Below are 18,308 nucleotides of genomic sequence, written 5' to 3'. Positions count from 1 at the left end.
TGGTGTGATGAAAGAAACATACAGGAACTCAAATCCTTCTGTTCACCTGATTTAGAATTCCTCACAATCAAATGTAGACCGCATTATCTACCAAGAGAATTCTCTTCGATTATAATCACAGCCGTATATATCCCCCCCCAAGCAGACACATCGATGGCTCTGAACGAACTTTATTTAACTCTCTGCAAACTGGAAACAATTTATCCGGAGGCTGCATTCATTGTAGCTGGGGATTTTAACAAGGCTAATCTGAAAACAAGACTCCCTAAATTTTATCAGCATATCGATTGCGCAACCAGGGGTGGAAAGACCCTGGATCATTGTTACTCTAACTTCCGCGACGCATATAAGGCCCTGCCCCGCCCCCTTTCGGAAAAGCTGACCACGACTCCATTTTGTTGATCCCTGCCTACAGACAGAAACTAAAACAAGAAGCTCCCACGCTGAGGTCTGTCCAACGCTGGTCCGACCAAGCTGACTCCACACTCCAAGACTGCTTCCATCACGTGGACTGGGAGATGTTTCGTATTGCGTCAGACAACAACATTGACGAATACGCTGATACGGTGTGCGAGTTCATTAGAACGTGCGTTGAAGATGTCGTTCCCATAGCAACGATTAAAACATTCCCTAACCAGAAACCGTGGATTGATGGCAGCATTCGTGTGAAACTGAAGGCACGAACCACTGCTTTTAATCAGGGCAAGGTGTCTGGTAACATGACTGAATACAAACAGTGCAGCTATTCCCTCCGCAAGGCTATCAAACAAGCTAAGCGCCAGTACAGAGACAAAGTAGAATCTCAATTCAACGGCTCAGACACAAGAGGCATGTGGCAGGGTCTACAGTCAATCACGGACTACAGGAAGAAACCCAGCCCAGTCACGGACCAGGATGTCTTGCTCCCAGGCAGACTAAATAACTTTTTTGCCCGCTTTGAGGACAATACAGTGCCACTGACACGGCCTGCAACGGAAACATGCGGTCTCTCCTTCACTGCAGCCGAAGTGAGTAAGACATTTAAACGTGTTAACCCTCGCAAGGCTGCAGGCTCCAGACGGCATCCCCAGCCGCGCCCTCAGAGCATGCGCAGACCAGCTGGCCGGTGTGTTTACGGACATATTCAATCAATCCCTATACCAGTCTGCTGTTCCCACATGCTTCAAGAGGGCCACCATTGTTCCTGTTCCCAAGAAAGCTAAGGTAACTGAGCTAAACGACTACCGCCCCGTAGCACTCACATCCGTCATCATGAAGTGCTTTGAGAGACTAGTCAAGGACCATATCACTTCCACCCTACCTGACACCCTTGACCCACTCCAATTTGCTTACCCCCCAAATAGGTCCACAGACGATGCAATCTCAACCACACTGCACACTGCCCTAACCCATCTGGACAAGAGGAATACCTATGTGAGAATGCTGTTCATCGACTACAGCTCGGCATTCAACACCATAGTACCCTCCAAGCTCGTCATCAAGCTCGAGACCCTGGGTCTCGACCCCGCCCTGTGCAACTGGGTACTGGACTTCCTGACGGGCCGCCCCCAGGTGGTGAGGGTAGGCAACAACATCTCCTCCCCGCTGATCCTCAACACTGGGGCCCCACAAGGGTCCGTTCTGAGCCCTCTCCTGTACTCCCTGTTCACCCACGACTGCGTGGCCACGCACGCCTCCAACTCAATCATCAAGTTTGCGGACGACACAACAGTGGTAGGCTTGATTACCAACAACGACGAGACGGCCTACAGGGAGGAGGTGAGGGCCCTCGGAGTGTGGTGTCAGGAAAATAACCTCACACTCAACGTCAACAAAACTAAGGAGATGATTGTGGACTTCAGGAAACAGCAGAGGGAACACCCCCATCCACATCGATGGAACAGTAGTGGAGAGGGTAGCAAGTTTTAAGTTCCTCGGCATACACATCACAGACAAACTGAATTGGTCCACTCACACAGACAGCATCGTGAGGAAGGCGCAGCAGCGCCTCTTCAACCTCAGGAGGCTGAAGAAATTCGGCTTGTCACCAAAAGCACTCACAAACTTCTACAGATGCACAATCGAGAGCATCCTGGCGGGCTGTATCACCGCCTGGTATGGCAACTGCACCGCCCTCAACCGTAAGGCTCTCAGAGGGTAGTGAGGTCTGCACAACGCATCACCGGGGGCAAACTACCTGCCCTCCAGGACACCTACACCACCCGATGCTACAGGAAGGCCATAAAGATCACAAGGACATCAACCACCCGAGCCACTGCCTGTTCACCCCGCTGTCATCCAGAAGGCGAGGTCAGTACAGGTGCATCAAAGCTGGGACAGAGAGACTGAAAAACAGCTTCTATCTCAAGGCCATCAGACTGTTAAACAGCCACCACTAACATTGAGTGGCTACTGCCAACACACTGTCAATGACACTGACTCTACTCCAGCCACTTTAATCATGGGAATTGATGGGAAATGATGTAAATATATCACTAGCCACTTTAAACAATGCTACCTTAAATAATGTTACTTACCCTACATTGTTCATCTCATATGCATACGTTGATACTGTACTCTATATCATTGACTGCATCCTTATGTAATACATGTATCACTAGCCACTTTAACTATGCCACTTGGTTTACATACTTATCTCATATGTATATACTGTACTCGATATCATCTACTGTATCTTGCCTATGCTGCTCTGTACCATCACTCATTCATATATCCTTATGTACATATTCTTTATCCCCTTACACTGTGTATAAGACAGTAGTTTTTTTTGGAATTGTTAGTTAGATTACTTGCTCGTTATTACTGCATTGTCGGAACTAGAAGCACAAGCATTTCGCTACACTCGCATTAACATCTGCTAACCATGTGTATGTGACAAATAAAATTTGATTTGATTTGATTTGATTTGATTTGATTTGAGAAGAAGAAGAAGATTTAAATCACAGATGGCACAATGAACCAGATATGTCACCGGATGTATAAGTACGAAGCATCCAGTTGTTGTTTTCACTCACTACCAAATATGGTGATGAGAGGAAGCCCAGTAACCAGATGAGGGAGAAGACGGAGTGAGATGATTAAGGCCAACTATCAGCAAATTTGATCTCCATACAGTTTTGTGTTTCCAAAAATAGATTCTGTAACTAACAGAGTGGACTGTATTTTGTAGACCATTGGAAATGACATGCTCTGATCAATCTTGGGTTAGTTGTAAAAATCTTTGTTTAAATGTGCACATTGTACATTCCTGGACGTCCTATGAGATGCATGGGATCCATCCAGTCATTGATGTAGCAAGATGCACTGTAGCTTGTAGTAGAGAGTAATGTCTTTGCCAGCGAAAACTTTACTTTGAATACAAGTATGCCCTAAAAGGAAAAACAGGTATGTCTTTCAATAACTTGACTACCAAAATACTTCATTCTTAGCTTGAAATTATAATTGTTTTATTTCAGAAATGTTCACAATCAAATAGGAACATTTTACATACAAAACAACACTTGAATCAATAAACAGAACAAGCAACTAGAAAAAGCATGAATATATCTCTCAACCAGCTTCATGAGGTAGTCACCTGGAATGCATTTCAATTAACAGGTGTGCCTTGTTAAAAGTTAATAAGGATCCGCATCTTTTTTTCAATTTTCGCTTAAAATGACATACCCAAATCTAACTGCCTATAGCTCAGGACCTGATGCAAGAGTATGCATATTCTTGATACCATTTGAAAGGAAACAGTTTGAAGTTTGTGGAAAATGTGAAATGAATGTAGGATAATATAACACATTCGATATGGTAAAAGATAATACAAAGAAAAAACAAACCTTTTTTAACTTATTTTTGTATCATCATCTTCGAAATGCAAGAGAAAGGCCATAATGTTTTATTCCAGCCCAGGCGAAATGTATACTTTGGCCACTAGATGGTAGCAGTGTTGTAGACAGATTCAAATAAAGATTGAATTTCTGTTCAAAATTCTGTATCAAGACTGCCCAAATGTGCCTAATTGGTTTATTAATAACTTTTCAAGTTCATAACTGTGCACTCTCCTCAAACAATAGCATGATATTATTTCACTGTAATAGCTACTGTAAATTGGACAGTGCAGTTAGATTAAAAAGAATGTAACCTTTCTGCCAATATGAGATATGTCTTTGTCCTGGGAAACTGTCTTGTTATTTACAACGTCATGCTAATCACATTAGCGCACATTAGCTCAACCGTTGTGAGGGTGGGACACCGATCTGTAGAGATGGGTGGAATTTCTTTCCTTCTTAATGCATTTGAGCCAATCAGTTGTGTTGGGACAAGGTAAGGGTGGTATACAGAATATAGCCCTATTTGGTAAAAGACAGAGTTCGTATTATGGCAAGAACAGCTCAAATAAGCAAAGAGAACGACAGTCAATCATTACTTTAAGACATGAAGGTCAGTCAATACGGAACATTTCAAGAACTTTGAAAGTTTCTTCAAGTGCAGTTGCAAAAACCATCAAGTGCTATGATGAAACTGGCTCTCATGAGGACTGCCACAAGAAAGGAAGACCCAGAGTTACCTCTGCTGCAGAGGATAAGTTTATTAAAGTTACCAGCCTCACAAATTGCAGCCCAGATAAATGCATCCCAGAGTTCAAGTAACAGACACATCTCAACATCAACTGTTCAGAGGAGACTGCGTGAATCAGGCCTTCATGGTCGAATTGCTACAAATAAACCACTACTAAAGGACACCAATAAGAAGAAGAAACACATGCAATGGACATTAGACAGGTGGAAATCTGTCCTTTGGTCTGATGAATCCAAATTTGAGATTTTTGGTTCCAACCACCGTGTCTTTGCGAGACGCAGAGTAGGTGAATGGATGATCTCTGCATGTAAGGTTCCCACCGTATAGCATGGAGTAGGAGGTGTGAGGGTGTGGGGGTGCTTTGCTGGTGACACTGTCAGTGATTTATTTAGAATTCAAGGCACACTTAACCAGCATGGCTACCACAGCATTCTGCATTGATATGCCATCCCATCTGGATTGCGCTTAATGGGATTGCGCTTAATCATTTGTTTTTCAACAGGACAATGACCCAACACATTTCCAGGATGTGTAAGGGCTATTTGACCAATAAGGAGAGTGATGGAGTGGTGCATAAGATGACCTCCACAATAACTCAACCCAATTGAGATGGTTTTGGATGAGTTGGACCGCAGGGTAAAGGATAAGCAGCCAACAAGTGCTCAGCATATGTGGAAAGTCCTTCAAGACTGTTGGAAAAGCATTCCAGGTGAAGCTGGTTAAGAGAATGCCAATCGTGTGCAATGCTGTCATCAAGGCAAAGGGTTGCTACTTTGAAGAATATAAAATATATTTTGATTTGTTTAACACTTTTTTGATTTCTACATGATTCCATAGTTTTGATGTCTTCACTATTATTCTACAATGTAGAAAATAGTAAAAATAAAGATAATCAAAACCCTTGAATGAGTAGGTGTGTCCAAACTTTTGACTGGTACTATAAATGTAAACGCAGGAAGAAAAAAAAACGTCCTCTCACTGTCAAGTGCGTTTAATTTCAGCAAACTTAACATGTGTAAATATTTGTATGAACACAACAAGACTCAACAACTGAGACATAAACGGAACAAGTTCCACAGACATGTGACTAACAGAAATCGAATAATGTGCCCCTGAACAAAGGGGGGGTAAAAATCAAAAGCAACAGTCAGTATCTGGTGTAGCAACCAGCTGCATTACGTACTGCAGTGCATCTCCTCCTCATGGACTGCCCCAGATTTGCCAGTTCTTGTGAGATGTTACCCCACTCTTCCACCAAAGCACCTGCAAGTTCCCGGACATTTCCGGGGGGAATGGTCCTAGCCCTCAGCCTCCGATCCAACAGGTCCCAGACGTGCTCAATGAGATTGAGATCCGAGCTCTTCGCTGGCCATGGCAGAACACTGACATTCCTGTCTTGCAGGAAATCACGCACAAAATGAGTAGTATGGCTGGTGGCATTGTCATGCTGGAGGGTCACGTCAGGATGAGCCTGCAGGAAGGGTACCACATGAGGGAGGAGGATGTCTTCCCTGTAACGCACAGCGTTGAGATTGCCTGCAATGACAACAAGCTCAGTCTGATAATGCTGTGACATACCGTCCCAGACCATGATGGACCCTCCACCTCCAAATGGATCCCACACAAGAGTACAGGCCTCAGTGTAACGCTCATTTATTCAACAATAAACGCAAATCCGACCATCACCCCTGGTGAGACAAAACTGCGACTTGTCGGTGAAGAGCACTTTTTGCCAGTCCTGTCTGGTCCAGCGACGGTGGGTTTGTGCCCATAGGCGACGTTGTTCCCGGTGATGTCTGGTGAGGACCTGCATTACATTAGGCCTACAAGCCATCAGTTCAGCCTCTCTCAGCCTATTGCGGACAGTCTGAGCACTGATAAAGGGATTGTGCGTTCCTGATGTAACTCGGGCAGTTGTTGTTGCCATCCTATACCTGTCCCGCAGGTGTGATGTTCGGATGTACCGATCCTGTGCAGGTGTTGGTAGAAGTGGTCTGCCACTGCGAGGACGATCAGCTGTCCGTCCTGTCTCCCTGTACGGCTGTCTTAGGCGTCTCACAGTACGGACATGACCATTTATTGCCCTGGCCACATCTGCAGTCCTCGTGCATCCTTGCAGCATGCCTAAGGCACGTTCAAGCAGATGAGCAGGGACCCTGGGCATCTTTCTTTTGGTGTTTGTTTGAGTCAGTAGAAAGGCCTCTTTAGTGTCTTAAGTTTTCATAATTGTGACCTTAATTGCCTACCGTCTGTAAGCTGTTAGTGTCTTAACGACCGTTCCACAGCTGCATGTTCATTAATTGTTCATGGTTTATTGAACAAGCATGGGAAACTATGTTTAAACCATTTACAATGAAGATCTGTAATCTGTTGTATTTTTACTAATTATCTTTGAAAGAATCGTGAAAAAGGGACATTTCTTTTTTTTGCTGAGTTATATATATATATATATATATATATATATAGATATATATAATTTTTAAGAAACACTTTTCTGTAAGAATTATTGTACATAAATTCAACATTACTGTCATTAATTAGGAAACAAAATAATATCACATAACTATAAATGAAAGATCATTATCTGTAATCCAATATTGAAAAGCATCTCATAAAGGTTTTCATTAACTTTTTATGGTGATAAAGGAAAATAAAGGTATCTGGTTCTTGTTATGACTATACAAATCCTAATGAAATCTTGTAACAAATATTTCCTTTTCAAAGGTGAAAGGAAACACGTAAGTAATATAATGCATTTAGAATGTATTATTGCATTTTTTTTTAAATCTAAGAATTGACATCCATATATAACCAACGAAAACATCTGTGGTACTGCAGTAGAATGTGTCAACATTCCTTTGATTAAAAAAAGCATTGCTTGTGGATTTGCCTTAACTACTGTAGAGTATTGCCTATTGGTGCAAACAAGATAACACTTTGAATGAAATTGTTATACAATAGAGCATTGCCATTATCATCCATTAAATGTTGATAGAAGAAGTCCCACCCCTTTTCTTTTTTCACATTTTGATTAAATTGATATATTTTTTTGGGGTCACCGGCCTACACACAATACCCCATGTCAAAGTGGACATGTTTACAAATGATTTCAAAATGAAAAGCTGAAATGTCTTGAGTCAATAAGTAGGAGTGACAATGTGCTTATCAAGTCACATAATAAGTTGCATGGACTCACTATGTGTTCAATAATAGTGTTTAACATGATTTGGGAACGACTAGCTTATCTCTTTACCCCACACATACAATTATCTGTAAGGTCCCTCAGTCGAGCAGTGAATTTCAAACACAGATTCAATCACAAAGACCAGGGAGGTTTTCCAATGACTCGCAAAGAAGGGAACCTATTGGTAGATGGGTAAAAAAAAGCAGATATTTAATATCCCTTTGACCATGGTGAAGATATTAATTACACTGTGGATGGTGTATCAATTAATTGGATAAAAGTCAATTGCAGTCAGTCCACCTTCCTCAGTAGACTTTACAATATCTACTTTTCTTAAATAATTATGTTTATTTTTCCATATAAAGTTGAAATTGGCTTGGTTAAAGCTTGAACGTTTGAACACAGAGTTTGTTGTACTGTCTTTTGTTCGAACCTTCCACATCCAAGAAATGTTTGCCCACCCTTGAGCCCCTGGGAATACGTGTGAATTCAAATACTAGGATTGCTCTACTGCCGCCAGATGGCGCTATTTTTCCTTATGTCGATTGATGACAAACGATGGCAGCTGGGCTAATACTAGGAAAGCTATTTTGATAAAGAATCATGTCCAAACAAACATTGCAGAAGACAAGGTAAATCAAAACATTATAAGGTCATGTTTGATGGCAATTTGTTGATTGTTGTTGGACTACATGGCTGATTCAGCCAGGCTGAAAATAACTAAAGAGAATGGAATGAAATACTGGCAAAATCTCCGACCTTCCCAACGAATAGTGGAACTATACTGTTCTCTGCTGCACTTAACCTACAACATTTATGATACTACCCTGCCATGCCTTTAACCAACTCTCACTCCTTTGTATCAATAATGCTTTAATAGGTCAGAGATGCTGAAATGGGCACTTTGTCTTATTCATATACAGTTGGAAGTTTCACTTTATTGTGGGCATTTTCCTTGTTCCTGGATTAAAAGTGCACTCACAGGGGTTGGGTTAAATGTGTAAGACACAATGGTGTAACTGACTAAGTATCTCATTTCCTTCCTTGTAACTTGATTCTGGACAATGCTCAGATTTACTAGTTGAATTTAGCACCTAACATGCCTTGGAACCAGTAGTGGACACTGATTACAGGATGATATTGACTGTGCTGAGACTTCCATCATTGAAATGACACTCCACTACACCACAATGAGAATTAAATGATTTTAACACAGGCACAGAATTTCAGTGAGGACCACTTGAGAGTGGCATATGATCCCCTTAGTATAGCAGAGCCTGTTCAAAAGAGGGGGCAATATGACAGCGAATCCTTTCGCGTTGCTCCATTATTCCAATGTTTACCTCACCGTAAACATTTACCTCACCGTACTGGCTCTGTTCTCACTGTACTGGCTCTGATTTTGGTCAAGGACACAGTGAGTACCCATATCTCTCTACTGTATTAGTATATTGTCACAACAACAAAAAATATTATCACAATAATGATTATTTATAATTTGGCTACTGTGAATAATGCATACACTCACTTTGTTGACCTGAACATGCAAAGTAGCTGAAACATAATAACTGTGTATACGGTACATACCGGTCAGGCTCATTTCTACTCTAAACTATTAATAGAACGGCCCACCCCCCTTGCCCTAGTTTTCATTCCTGACTGACTGTGGTCTGTAGGCAGACTTGCAGACCAAAACAGCACTTAAGCTTCCCAGTGTCAGTGACAGACAGTGTGCCAACATGCTTGGCGCATGGAAAGGGAGCACCAATGCAGCAAACAGCAACACAAAATCAAATCTTGTTGTGCGTTATTAAAGGTCAGTGATGTAGCTATATGTAGTTTACACTAGTTTTCCCAGAACATGTTTTGTTTCTGATTTACAGTGGCTTGGTCTTCCATTAATACATCAAGTAGGTTAGGCTAGTTCAAGAGAAAATAGATTTGACGGTTATTGCCAATGGAGACATATTGGCTCACCCTCAATTGGACAACATGGATCGTTAAGTACTCTACCTTATATGAAGTGAAATAGAATAGAAGTGTCATAGATCAGTAATATGGAGAAAGGTAACAATGATGATGCAGTCTGGAATGCATCTGGTGCTATTCTGGATATTGACCCAGGTGTGTGTGCCCTGTGAAATGGAATCATTCATCAAAACTGTGAGACGGTGAGCTGTGGTATGTGACAAGCATTTGTGTTTGCTGCAGGGTCCTGGGCAGACCGCTCACCCTTACATGATGCTGCATGCCAAGGTCGTCTCTTAGCTCTGAGGAATCTCATTTTACAGGTGAGCCAAAGGTAATCCAATTCAGTGTGCACTCACTGCTTACCTTCTGCAATGTACTATGGTTGTGTTCTGCTGCTCCCACAGGGCCACAATGTAAATGTAGTCACTATAGACCATGTGAGTCCTCTGCACGAGGCCTGCCTTGGAGACCATGTAGCATGTGCCAGAGCTCTGATAGCTGCAGGAGCCAATGTGAGTCAATGGAGAAGATCCGTTAATAATCAAGATAACCTTCTTTTTTTTAACATGAAACAGTAATAATGTGTACTAAATAATACATTTAAGAAATAGCTTAATAAAGCTTTTGTAAAATACATCTTGTTCTCTGTTATTTGTTATTTTTTCTCTGCCCCAAAATGGTGCTGCGTTATTCAGCTGAGTGGTCAGAGTTAACATGAGACTCTGTGCAGGTGAACGTCACCACCATTGATGGGGTGACTCCTCTTTTCAATGCGTGCTCAGTGGGCAGTGTATCATGTGCAGAGGTCCTTCTGGAGAACGGGGCCAAACCCCAGGCTCTGGTATTTCAGCCCTCGCCCATTCACCAAGCCAGCAGTAAAGGTATGCTCAGTACCCTTATCACTCCAACATCCTTATCTTAATGAATCTAGTATGAACCCAATGATGTGTATAAACCCTGGATGAATGACAAGGGCTGCTGTATTGAAGCCACCGCACAGCCACCTTGGTAATACTCCTCTATTGTAAAGAAGATTTTGCAAGCTATAGAAATGCATTTATTAATGTCTAAATTAGTTTATTCTATTACAGACACTTAATGCATACTTTTAAATTATATTATGTGAGCTAAACACACACACACATATATATATATATATATATATATATATATATATATATATATAATAAAATATATATATAAAAAATACATATAAACATTTTCATTTTTTCTGTGAGTACTAATGTTACTGTCCCCACTACAAAAAATTACTTAAATACATGTTATCTTGTTCTTGAAACATTTAATTGAAATACTGTTGAATTCCATTTATTCCTATGAGGTGTACAAATATGGCGGCCGGTGGCTTTAAAGCCTCTCATTGGCTAATACTTAGCATCAGCAATCCATGGTTTATTTACATCATTGGCATGAACCTTCAAGTGTACTTCACTGACCATTTGGGCTGTATGCTAACTTGGGATTGAGGCAAATACATAAAACTTAAAAATCTGAATCAAAATATCACAAATCAGAGTACAGTTTTTGAGATACACAAACATAATTCAAGTCAGAGTATGTCCCATGGTGCTTAGAGGAATCCTCATATTCCGGGTACAGAAATAATTAGCTAAAACACCAACCGCAATAATTGGAAAGCTGACAGTAATGACTTCCATGTTTGTGCCTACGGTCGGTAGGCAGCAGTGGGTGTGTGGAGACTCTAATCAGATGGGGAGCCGACGTGGACTTTGACATTCCTCACCTGGGAACGCCCCTCTACACCGCCTGTGTCTCTCAGGCGATAGAGTGTGTCCAGAGGCTGCTGAGGGAAGGTGAGGCACGTGCACATCTGCTCTGCCAAATCACCATAGCCAGGTATGATGAGAGGAGGAGAACTAGTGGTAAGATTGTTACTGTCTCCCCAAGTGGTGAAATGTATTGTACCTGTATAGCACTCTCACTATGGCCACATCCACCACTAATGCTGTAGTAGCTCAGAGCATCTTCCCATTTCTACACCACTAATATGTTTAACCCACCTGGATAAAAGTCCAAATCTATCATGTTATGACATTGATAAAGTACTTCTTTCCTGTAACTGAATGACATAGGACTATTAAATGTGTGTTATATCCATACCTTGGTTTACGCCTCCACACAGGAGCAAATGTACAGAAAGGTAGATATATGGAGTCTCCCTTACACGCTGCCGCTGAGAAGGACTGCACTGCCATTGTTAAGCTGTTGTTGGACTTTGGGGCAGATATCCATGCCAGGAACATTGAGTTCCAGAGACCTGTGGAGGCTGCTCCCCCCAGCAGCCTGACAGAGGGGTTTCTACTGGTCTATGAGGGTAAGTTCTATAGGCCTATTCACAGTCATCCTTAGAAATCAGTGAATTCCTATAGCCAAAGTATCGTAGTATTATTGGTTAATCACCCAAGTCAAACTAGCTGTCCATTATATGTTCAAAACGAAACCATCATTGTCTGGAATAGAATATCACGTGTTCAAGCAATAGCAAACTAGCCGGGCTGTAGTGGATTTGGTTGAATAGCATGATATGTTTTCCCTTCCACCTTTCTGCAGCCACGCCCCAACCATTGAGTCAGCTGTGTCGACAGCGTATCCGTGACCGTGTGGGCCGTGACAGGTTTCACCTCATCAACCATCTTCCCCTTCCCAACCCCCTCAGGAACTACCTCCAGTACAGATGATGAGCTTAGAACGTCACAATCTCAAAGGCTGTGGTGGTGGTGGTGGTGGTGGCATCTTCCTGGTGTCAGTCATTCATGTGAACTCAACAGCCTGCAATGATAGAAGGAGAACTACTTGCACTTGAAGCAATGAAATACATACTTGATTTAGCCTATACCAGATTTTAGTATGGTTCAAAAGAAACTGCTAAAATTTGGGGTTGGAGCAATGACCAGCAATCATGGTTTGCTATGAACATTTTCAAGGGAGAGTTTAATTTAAATCCAGAGCTCTACTGTTTAAAGGCACTTAGAAAATGTGTTCCTCATCAATATTTTGCAGCAGGTTTATAAATGAATCTGTGGCTGGCTCATATGCTCATACAATAACACAATTTAAAGTGCTTTCATATTATGGAAAATACATTTAATTTGGATTGTTATATTAACATGGTTTATCACGTTATATATATTAGATTAGACCTGTGCATCTGCAAAACTTGAAATTCACCAAAATCTTTACCATTATCATTGAGAACACTACTCCTACATTCATATCCTCAAAAAATATAGATATAAACTTGCTTGCTTGATGTGTTTTATGTGTGATCTTATTGTCTGAGCTGCTTGCTATTATTTTATTAAAACGTTTTGAATTCCACGTTTTTGCAAGTCTCAAAGGCAAGCAGCTCTCTTCAGTGTGCGCAACATTTTCTATTTCCAGTGGGTGGCAACAATGTACCTTCCCGCGATACGTTCACCTTTCCAGGAGAAAGAAGAAGTAAGGCCGTTGCTATGGAACTGTTGATAAACATGTCAAATGTGCCATATGAGCTAGTAAGCTCGTTAGCTTAGCTAGTTCGTTTACCACAAATGTTCTATAAGACACAGTATTATATAGCAACAACTTAACGAAATACTGAACCAGAAAAGTTAAAGTGTGTGGCTGGTTCATAGACGCTAGCTGAATTAACATTACAGCAGACAATGGCTTACGCACAACCTCCCAAAAAGACAGGACTGCCACGAGAAGTTCTGAAGTGGCTCCAAAGCCTGGATTTGTCATTTTCTCCAAAGAATATGCGCAGGTGAGTGTACATTAGCAAATTGCAAAGCGTGTCTATGTGAAATATAACCTGAGAGTTGGTCTATCTAACCAAGTAACCTTAAAGGGACAGTCGGGTAAATTGAGCTACCTTTGTTTCAAGGAAACAATACACAAGATATATAATTTGACCAAATATTGAGGAAGTGTCAATTTTCATGTAGTCTGTGAAGGAATAAACCACATGGAAAAAGTGGTAAGCAAGTTAGGTAAACAAATTCATATTTTTAAAATTAGGTTAGAGGTTTCATGATGCTTGTATCTAAACCAAAGTAGATCCTTTTAAGATTGTTCTATTGGGGTCTCTATAAGCTTTAATATGACGTTCTACACCTAGCTTGAAAGTGCATCTTGTAGTTGTGTTGGCTATAGTCAACATTTTTGCATTGGGGTAAGTTGAGCCAATGGCTATGTGGTAAATTTATCCAAATGTGAAGTTGAACAAATTGAAGTGTTTTCTTCCCAGGCATATAGCAAGGCATGAGGTAAAAAAAAACAAAGCATGTGTTAAAAGATGCTTTAAATTATCAAAAGACAAAGAAGCGATTGTTATTGTGTTTGGGAAATAAAAATAGACATGGTTTCAAAAAGGTAACTATTGTGGTAATATTCCATTCATTACAGAAATCTTTAGGCAGCTTAATTTACCCTGTACAGGGGCTCAACATACCCCATAGCCAGGATAAGTTGTGCCAAGACACTGCTTTTTTTGGATAAGCAATGTTTTCAAAACGGTAATGTTTACAGGAATTCTGATTATTTCCATAATGAATATACAGTGCATTCAGAAAGTATTTAGACCCCTTGACTTTTTCCACATGTTATGTTAGCCTGATTCTACAATGGATTAAAAAAATAATCTCATCAATCTACAGTTACAGTATGTATATCTTTTTTTTAGCTCCATTTACATAAGTATTCAGACCCTTTACTCAGTACTTGGCTGAAGCACCTTTGGCAGTGATTACAGCCTTGAGTCTTCTTGGGTATGATGCTACCAGCTTGGCACACCTGTATTTGGGGAGTTTCTCCCATTCTTCTCCGCAGATCCTCTCAAGCTCTGTCTGGTTGGATGGAGAGTGTCACTGCACAGATATTTTCAGGTCTCTCCAGAGATGTTCATTTGGGTTCAAGTTCGGTTCTCTGGCTGGGCCACTCAAAGACATTAAGAGACTTGTCCCGAAGCCAGTCCTGCGTTGTCTTGGCTGTGTGCTTTGGGTTGTTGTCCTGTTGGAAGGTGAACCTTCACCCCAGTCTGAGGTCCTGAGCGCTCTGGGGTAGGTTTCATCAAGGCTCTCTCTGTACTTTGTCCCGTTCATCATTCCTCAATCCTGACTTGTCTCCCAGTTCCTGCTGCTGAAAAACAGCCCCACAGCATGATGCTGCCACCACCATGCTTCACCGTAGGGATGGTGCCACGTTTCCTCTAGATGTGATGCTTGGTATTGAGGCAAAATAGTTCATTCTTGGTTTCATCAGACCAGAGAATCTTGTAAATAAGGTATTTCTGTAAAATAATTAAAAATATACATCTAAAAACCTGTTTTTGCTTTGATATTATGGGGTATTGTGTGTAGATTGATGAGGAAAAACATTAATTTAATCCATTTTAGAATAAGGCTGTAGCGTAAATAATGTGGGGAGAAAAGGAAGTAGTCTGAATTCTTTCTGAATGCAGTGTAATGAATATAAAAAATGACTCAACTTATCCCACTCTCCCCTATGTTATGGAGTCACATTTTCCCTTCACCAGGGATTTCTCCAATGGCTACCTTGTGGCAGAGATGTTCTCCTGGTATTATCATGAAGACTTCCCCATGCACTCCTACAACAATGGGACATCACTTCCAACCAAACAGGGCAACTGGGCACAAATAGAGAGGGTAAGAGTTGGAGGGTATGGCCAGGTAGCCTGGTTGTCATCTCTTCTGTTCATTACACTCCTTAGCTAAACAGACTTGAACCCAGACTAACGGACAGTAACAAAATAGTAGGTGTATGAGTACAAATAAACTGGTGGGTATAATCCTATGTCCACTTGCAAAGTCATCAATGTTTTTGCTGTGAGAAGGCTGTCTTTCTATACTACTGACATCCTGTCTTTTCTTTTGTTTGTCATGTTGAATAATGGAGAATCCATTTCTACTCTCTTATCAGTTTCTAGTGAAACAGAACATCCATCTGCAAAAGGAAGTTCTGGACGGGACCATCCACTGCAAGCCAGGAGCAGCGGAGCTTCTAGTGCAAGAGATTTACACCATCTTAACTAACAGGAGGTGGGACATTTATTTAACCTTTATTTAACTAGGCAAGTCAGTTAAAAACAAATTGTTATTTACAATGATGGCCAAACCCTAACCCGGATAACGCTGGGCCAATTGTGCACCACCCTATGGGACTCCCAATCACGGCCTGTTATGATACAGCCTGGAATCGAACCAGGGTCTGTAGTGACACCTCTAGCACTGAGATGGAGTGCCTTAGACCGCTGCGCCACTCGGGAGCCCTAGCATGCTCAACCAATTCAAATCCTCTCCTTTTCATCAATACATTAGGATTACAATAGGCTTTATCAAGAGAGTGAGACAATGGTTGTCTGTTTTCCAATTGTTACTGAGCTGACTATCCTGGCTAAAATAAATACAATGCATAGACACTAACTGATCATCAAGCGATTCTCTTCCTTAGCTTTGTGAATCTAGACTGTCTGCTGCACTTACAATAGTTTCACTGGTGAGCATTGTGGTCAGTCTGGTTTAACCAGGCTTTCTTTTACTGCTTTCCAGATCCAGTTCCTCATATTTTTCCATAGAAGCACAAATATCATACCCCCCCCAAAAATGTGTGCATCTGTAACTTTCTCACTCATCATTATTCATGATTCATTCAGGATTATCCATAATCATGGTAGCATCTCCATTAATGTAGACATTAATGTCTAATGTCTAAGTTTGTGCCCCATTAATGTGGGCACAAACTAATCTGAAACACAACCAAAACAAACAGCAAATGCATCTAAGTCGGTGGAGTCAGAAGCTTGACGTAATGAATAAAGTGCCTTGTGTGTTATGAATATGGGACCAAATACTTAACTTTTTACTCCTTTAATACACATATAAGTGAATTTGTCCCAATACTTTTGCTCCCCTAAAATGGGGGGACTATGTACAAAAAGCGCTGCAATTTCTAAACTGTTCACCCATTATGGATGAAAATACATTCAACTTAAAGCTGCCGGTCTGCACTTTAACCTCATTGTCATTGTTTAATTTCAAAACCAAACTTTCATAGTATAAAACCCGAAAGAAGAAGAAATACTTCACTGTCCCAATAATTATGGAGGGCACTGTAGCTGATAAAACTTACATACTGTATAACTGTCCAGGATCAAAGGGATCCAGGGCAGGGAGATTGACTTCACAGACAGGGACTACCAGGACCAGCTGCCCATGCTAGCTCGGGCCACAGCCTCCAAGGCCATCAAGAACAACCTGCGGCTGACCGAGGTCATAGCCGAGCCCAACATCTCCACCAATCAGAGGAAGGTGCAGGCCATCATCCACATGCACCTGGAGCAGAGGGCGGCCGAGAGAGTCCAGAACCCCAGTGAGTGCACCAACAATCGGGATAGAGTGGGGTTCTTGGATAGACCATGAGGCTGGTAACATTAGGGTTAGGATTCGACAGGACTATCATGTGATTGTGATTCAATGCTACTGTTATTCAAATACAAATAATGTAATTGAATTGGGATATAAAAAAAACCTGCATTTGTCTCTGGCAGAGCGCTTCAACGTGAAGCCCACCTTGGGAGAACTGGCCGTGAGACTGCCCCCATCTTCTCACCACGGAGATGACAGCTCCGATAACAACGCCTCAGTACAAAGTGGAACCGCAAGTAAGTCATTCACATAGTTTTTTCACCACCACCAGTTTTACCGTGTCTACACTGTAGTATCTTTTATTTCTCATCACTTACTTTTTCCTCCCTTCTATAGAGTCATGTGAACCATCCATCAGGAGTAAAGCCAGTGTCCATTTCAAGGAGATTGAGGTGCGTCAGACGGACAGACGCTCGCTGATTGCAATTTAAAAGGCCAGGATATTCAGCCATTTGGTGTGTATTTGTGAGAGATGCCTCTGATACGATACCTCTAATAAAATTACCTTTATACCTCTATTCCTCTAATAAAAGTACCTCTATACCTTTATTCCTCCAATAAAAGTTCCTCTATTTCTCTAATAAAAGTTCCTCTATTTCTCGAATAAAAGTACCTCTATACCTTTATTCCTCTAATAAAAGTTCCTCTATTTCTCGAATAAAAGTACCTCTATACCTTTATTCCTCTAATAAAAGTTCCTCTATTTCTCTAATAAAAGTACCTCTATACCTCTATTTCTCTAATAAAAGTACCTCTATACCTTTATTCCTCTAATAAAAGTTCCTCTATACCTCTATTCCTCTAATAAATGTACCTCTATTCCTCTAATAAAAGTACCTCTAGTCCTCTAATAAAAGTACCTTTATTCCTCTAATAGAAGTACCTCTATGACCGAATATAAGTACAGCAGTTCTCAATGACTATCTTGCAAGATATTACCTTAGGGGTGTTGTTTTACTAGTTATTCACTAGTCCATTAGTTACAGTACTTCAACCATTAGTAGTTGCTCTAAAATTACAATTTCAGGGGGTTACCAGTAGGTGGCGGTGCTGTGTCTGGTTTATAATCATGGGTGAGGCAGGTTGAAAATCAAAGCACGATCAACGGTCGTTTTGATAAA

At 41.2% G+C, this 18,308-nt stretch overlaps 2 protein-coding genes across 3 annotated transcripts; both read left to right on the top strand.

The window, feature by feature from the left end:
- The first annotated feature begins 9,438 nt into the window (after nt 1-9,438).
- asb5a (ankyrin repeat and SOCS box containing 5a) lies at nt 9,439-13,081 on the top strand. Of its 2 annotated transcripts, none has more exons than XM_024383114.1 (7): nt 9,439-9,566; nt 9,962-10,041; nt 10,126-10,233; nt 10,452-10,602; nt 11,422-11,556; nt 11,886-12,077; nt 12,314-13,081. In XM_024383114.1, the coding sequence occupies exons 1-7, from the start codon at nt 9,518-9,520 to the stop codon at nt 12,439-12,441; spliced, it is 843 nt and encodes a 280-aa protein (XP_024238882.1). In that variant the 5' UTR covers nt 9,439-9,517; the 3' UTR covers nt 12,442-13,081. The 2 variants fall into 2 exon arrangements, with proteins under 2 accessions (XP_024238882.1, XP_024238881.1); XM_024383113.2 differs by having other exon boundaries at nt 9,466-9,874.
- Nucleotides 13,082-13,172: 91 nt separating this feature from the next.
- Nucleotides 13,173-17,989, top strand: spata4 (spermatogenesis associated 4). Its single transcript, XM_024383115.2, has 6 exons — nt 13,173-13,508; nt 15,279-15,408; nt 15,683-15,801; nt 16,911-17,131; nt 17,310-17,423; nt 17,524-17,989. Exons 1-6 carry the CDS (start codon nt 13,408-13,410, stop codon nt 17,616-17,618), a joined length of 780 nt encoding a protein of 259 aa, XP_024238883.1. The 5' UTR covers nt 13,173-13,407; the 3' UTR covers nt 17,619-17,989.
- The last annotated feature ends 319 nt before the right edge of the window (nt 17,990-18,308 follow it).

This window comes from Oncorhynchus tshawytscha, linkage group LG21 (genome assembly GCF_018296145.1).
Source record: "Oncorhynchus tshawytscha isolate Ot180627B linkage group LG21, Otsh_v2.0, whole genome shotgun sequence".
NCBI lineage: Eukaryota > Metazoa > Chordata > Actinopteri > Salmoniformes > Salmonidae > Oncorhynchus > Oncorhynchus tshawytscha.
Note: the sequence above shows the minus strand (reverse complement) of the source record. Positions and strands in the feature narration are given on the sequence as shown.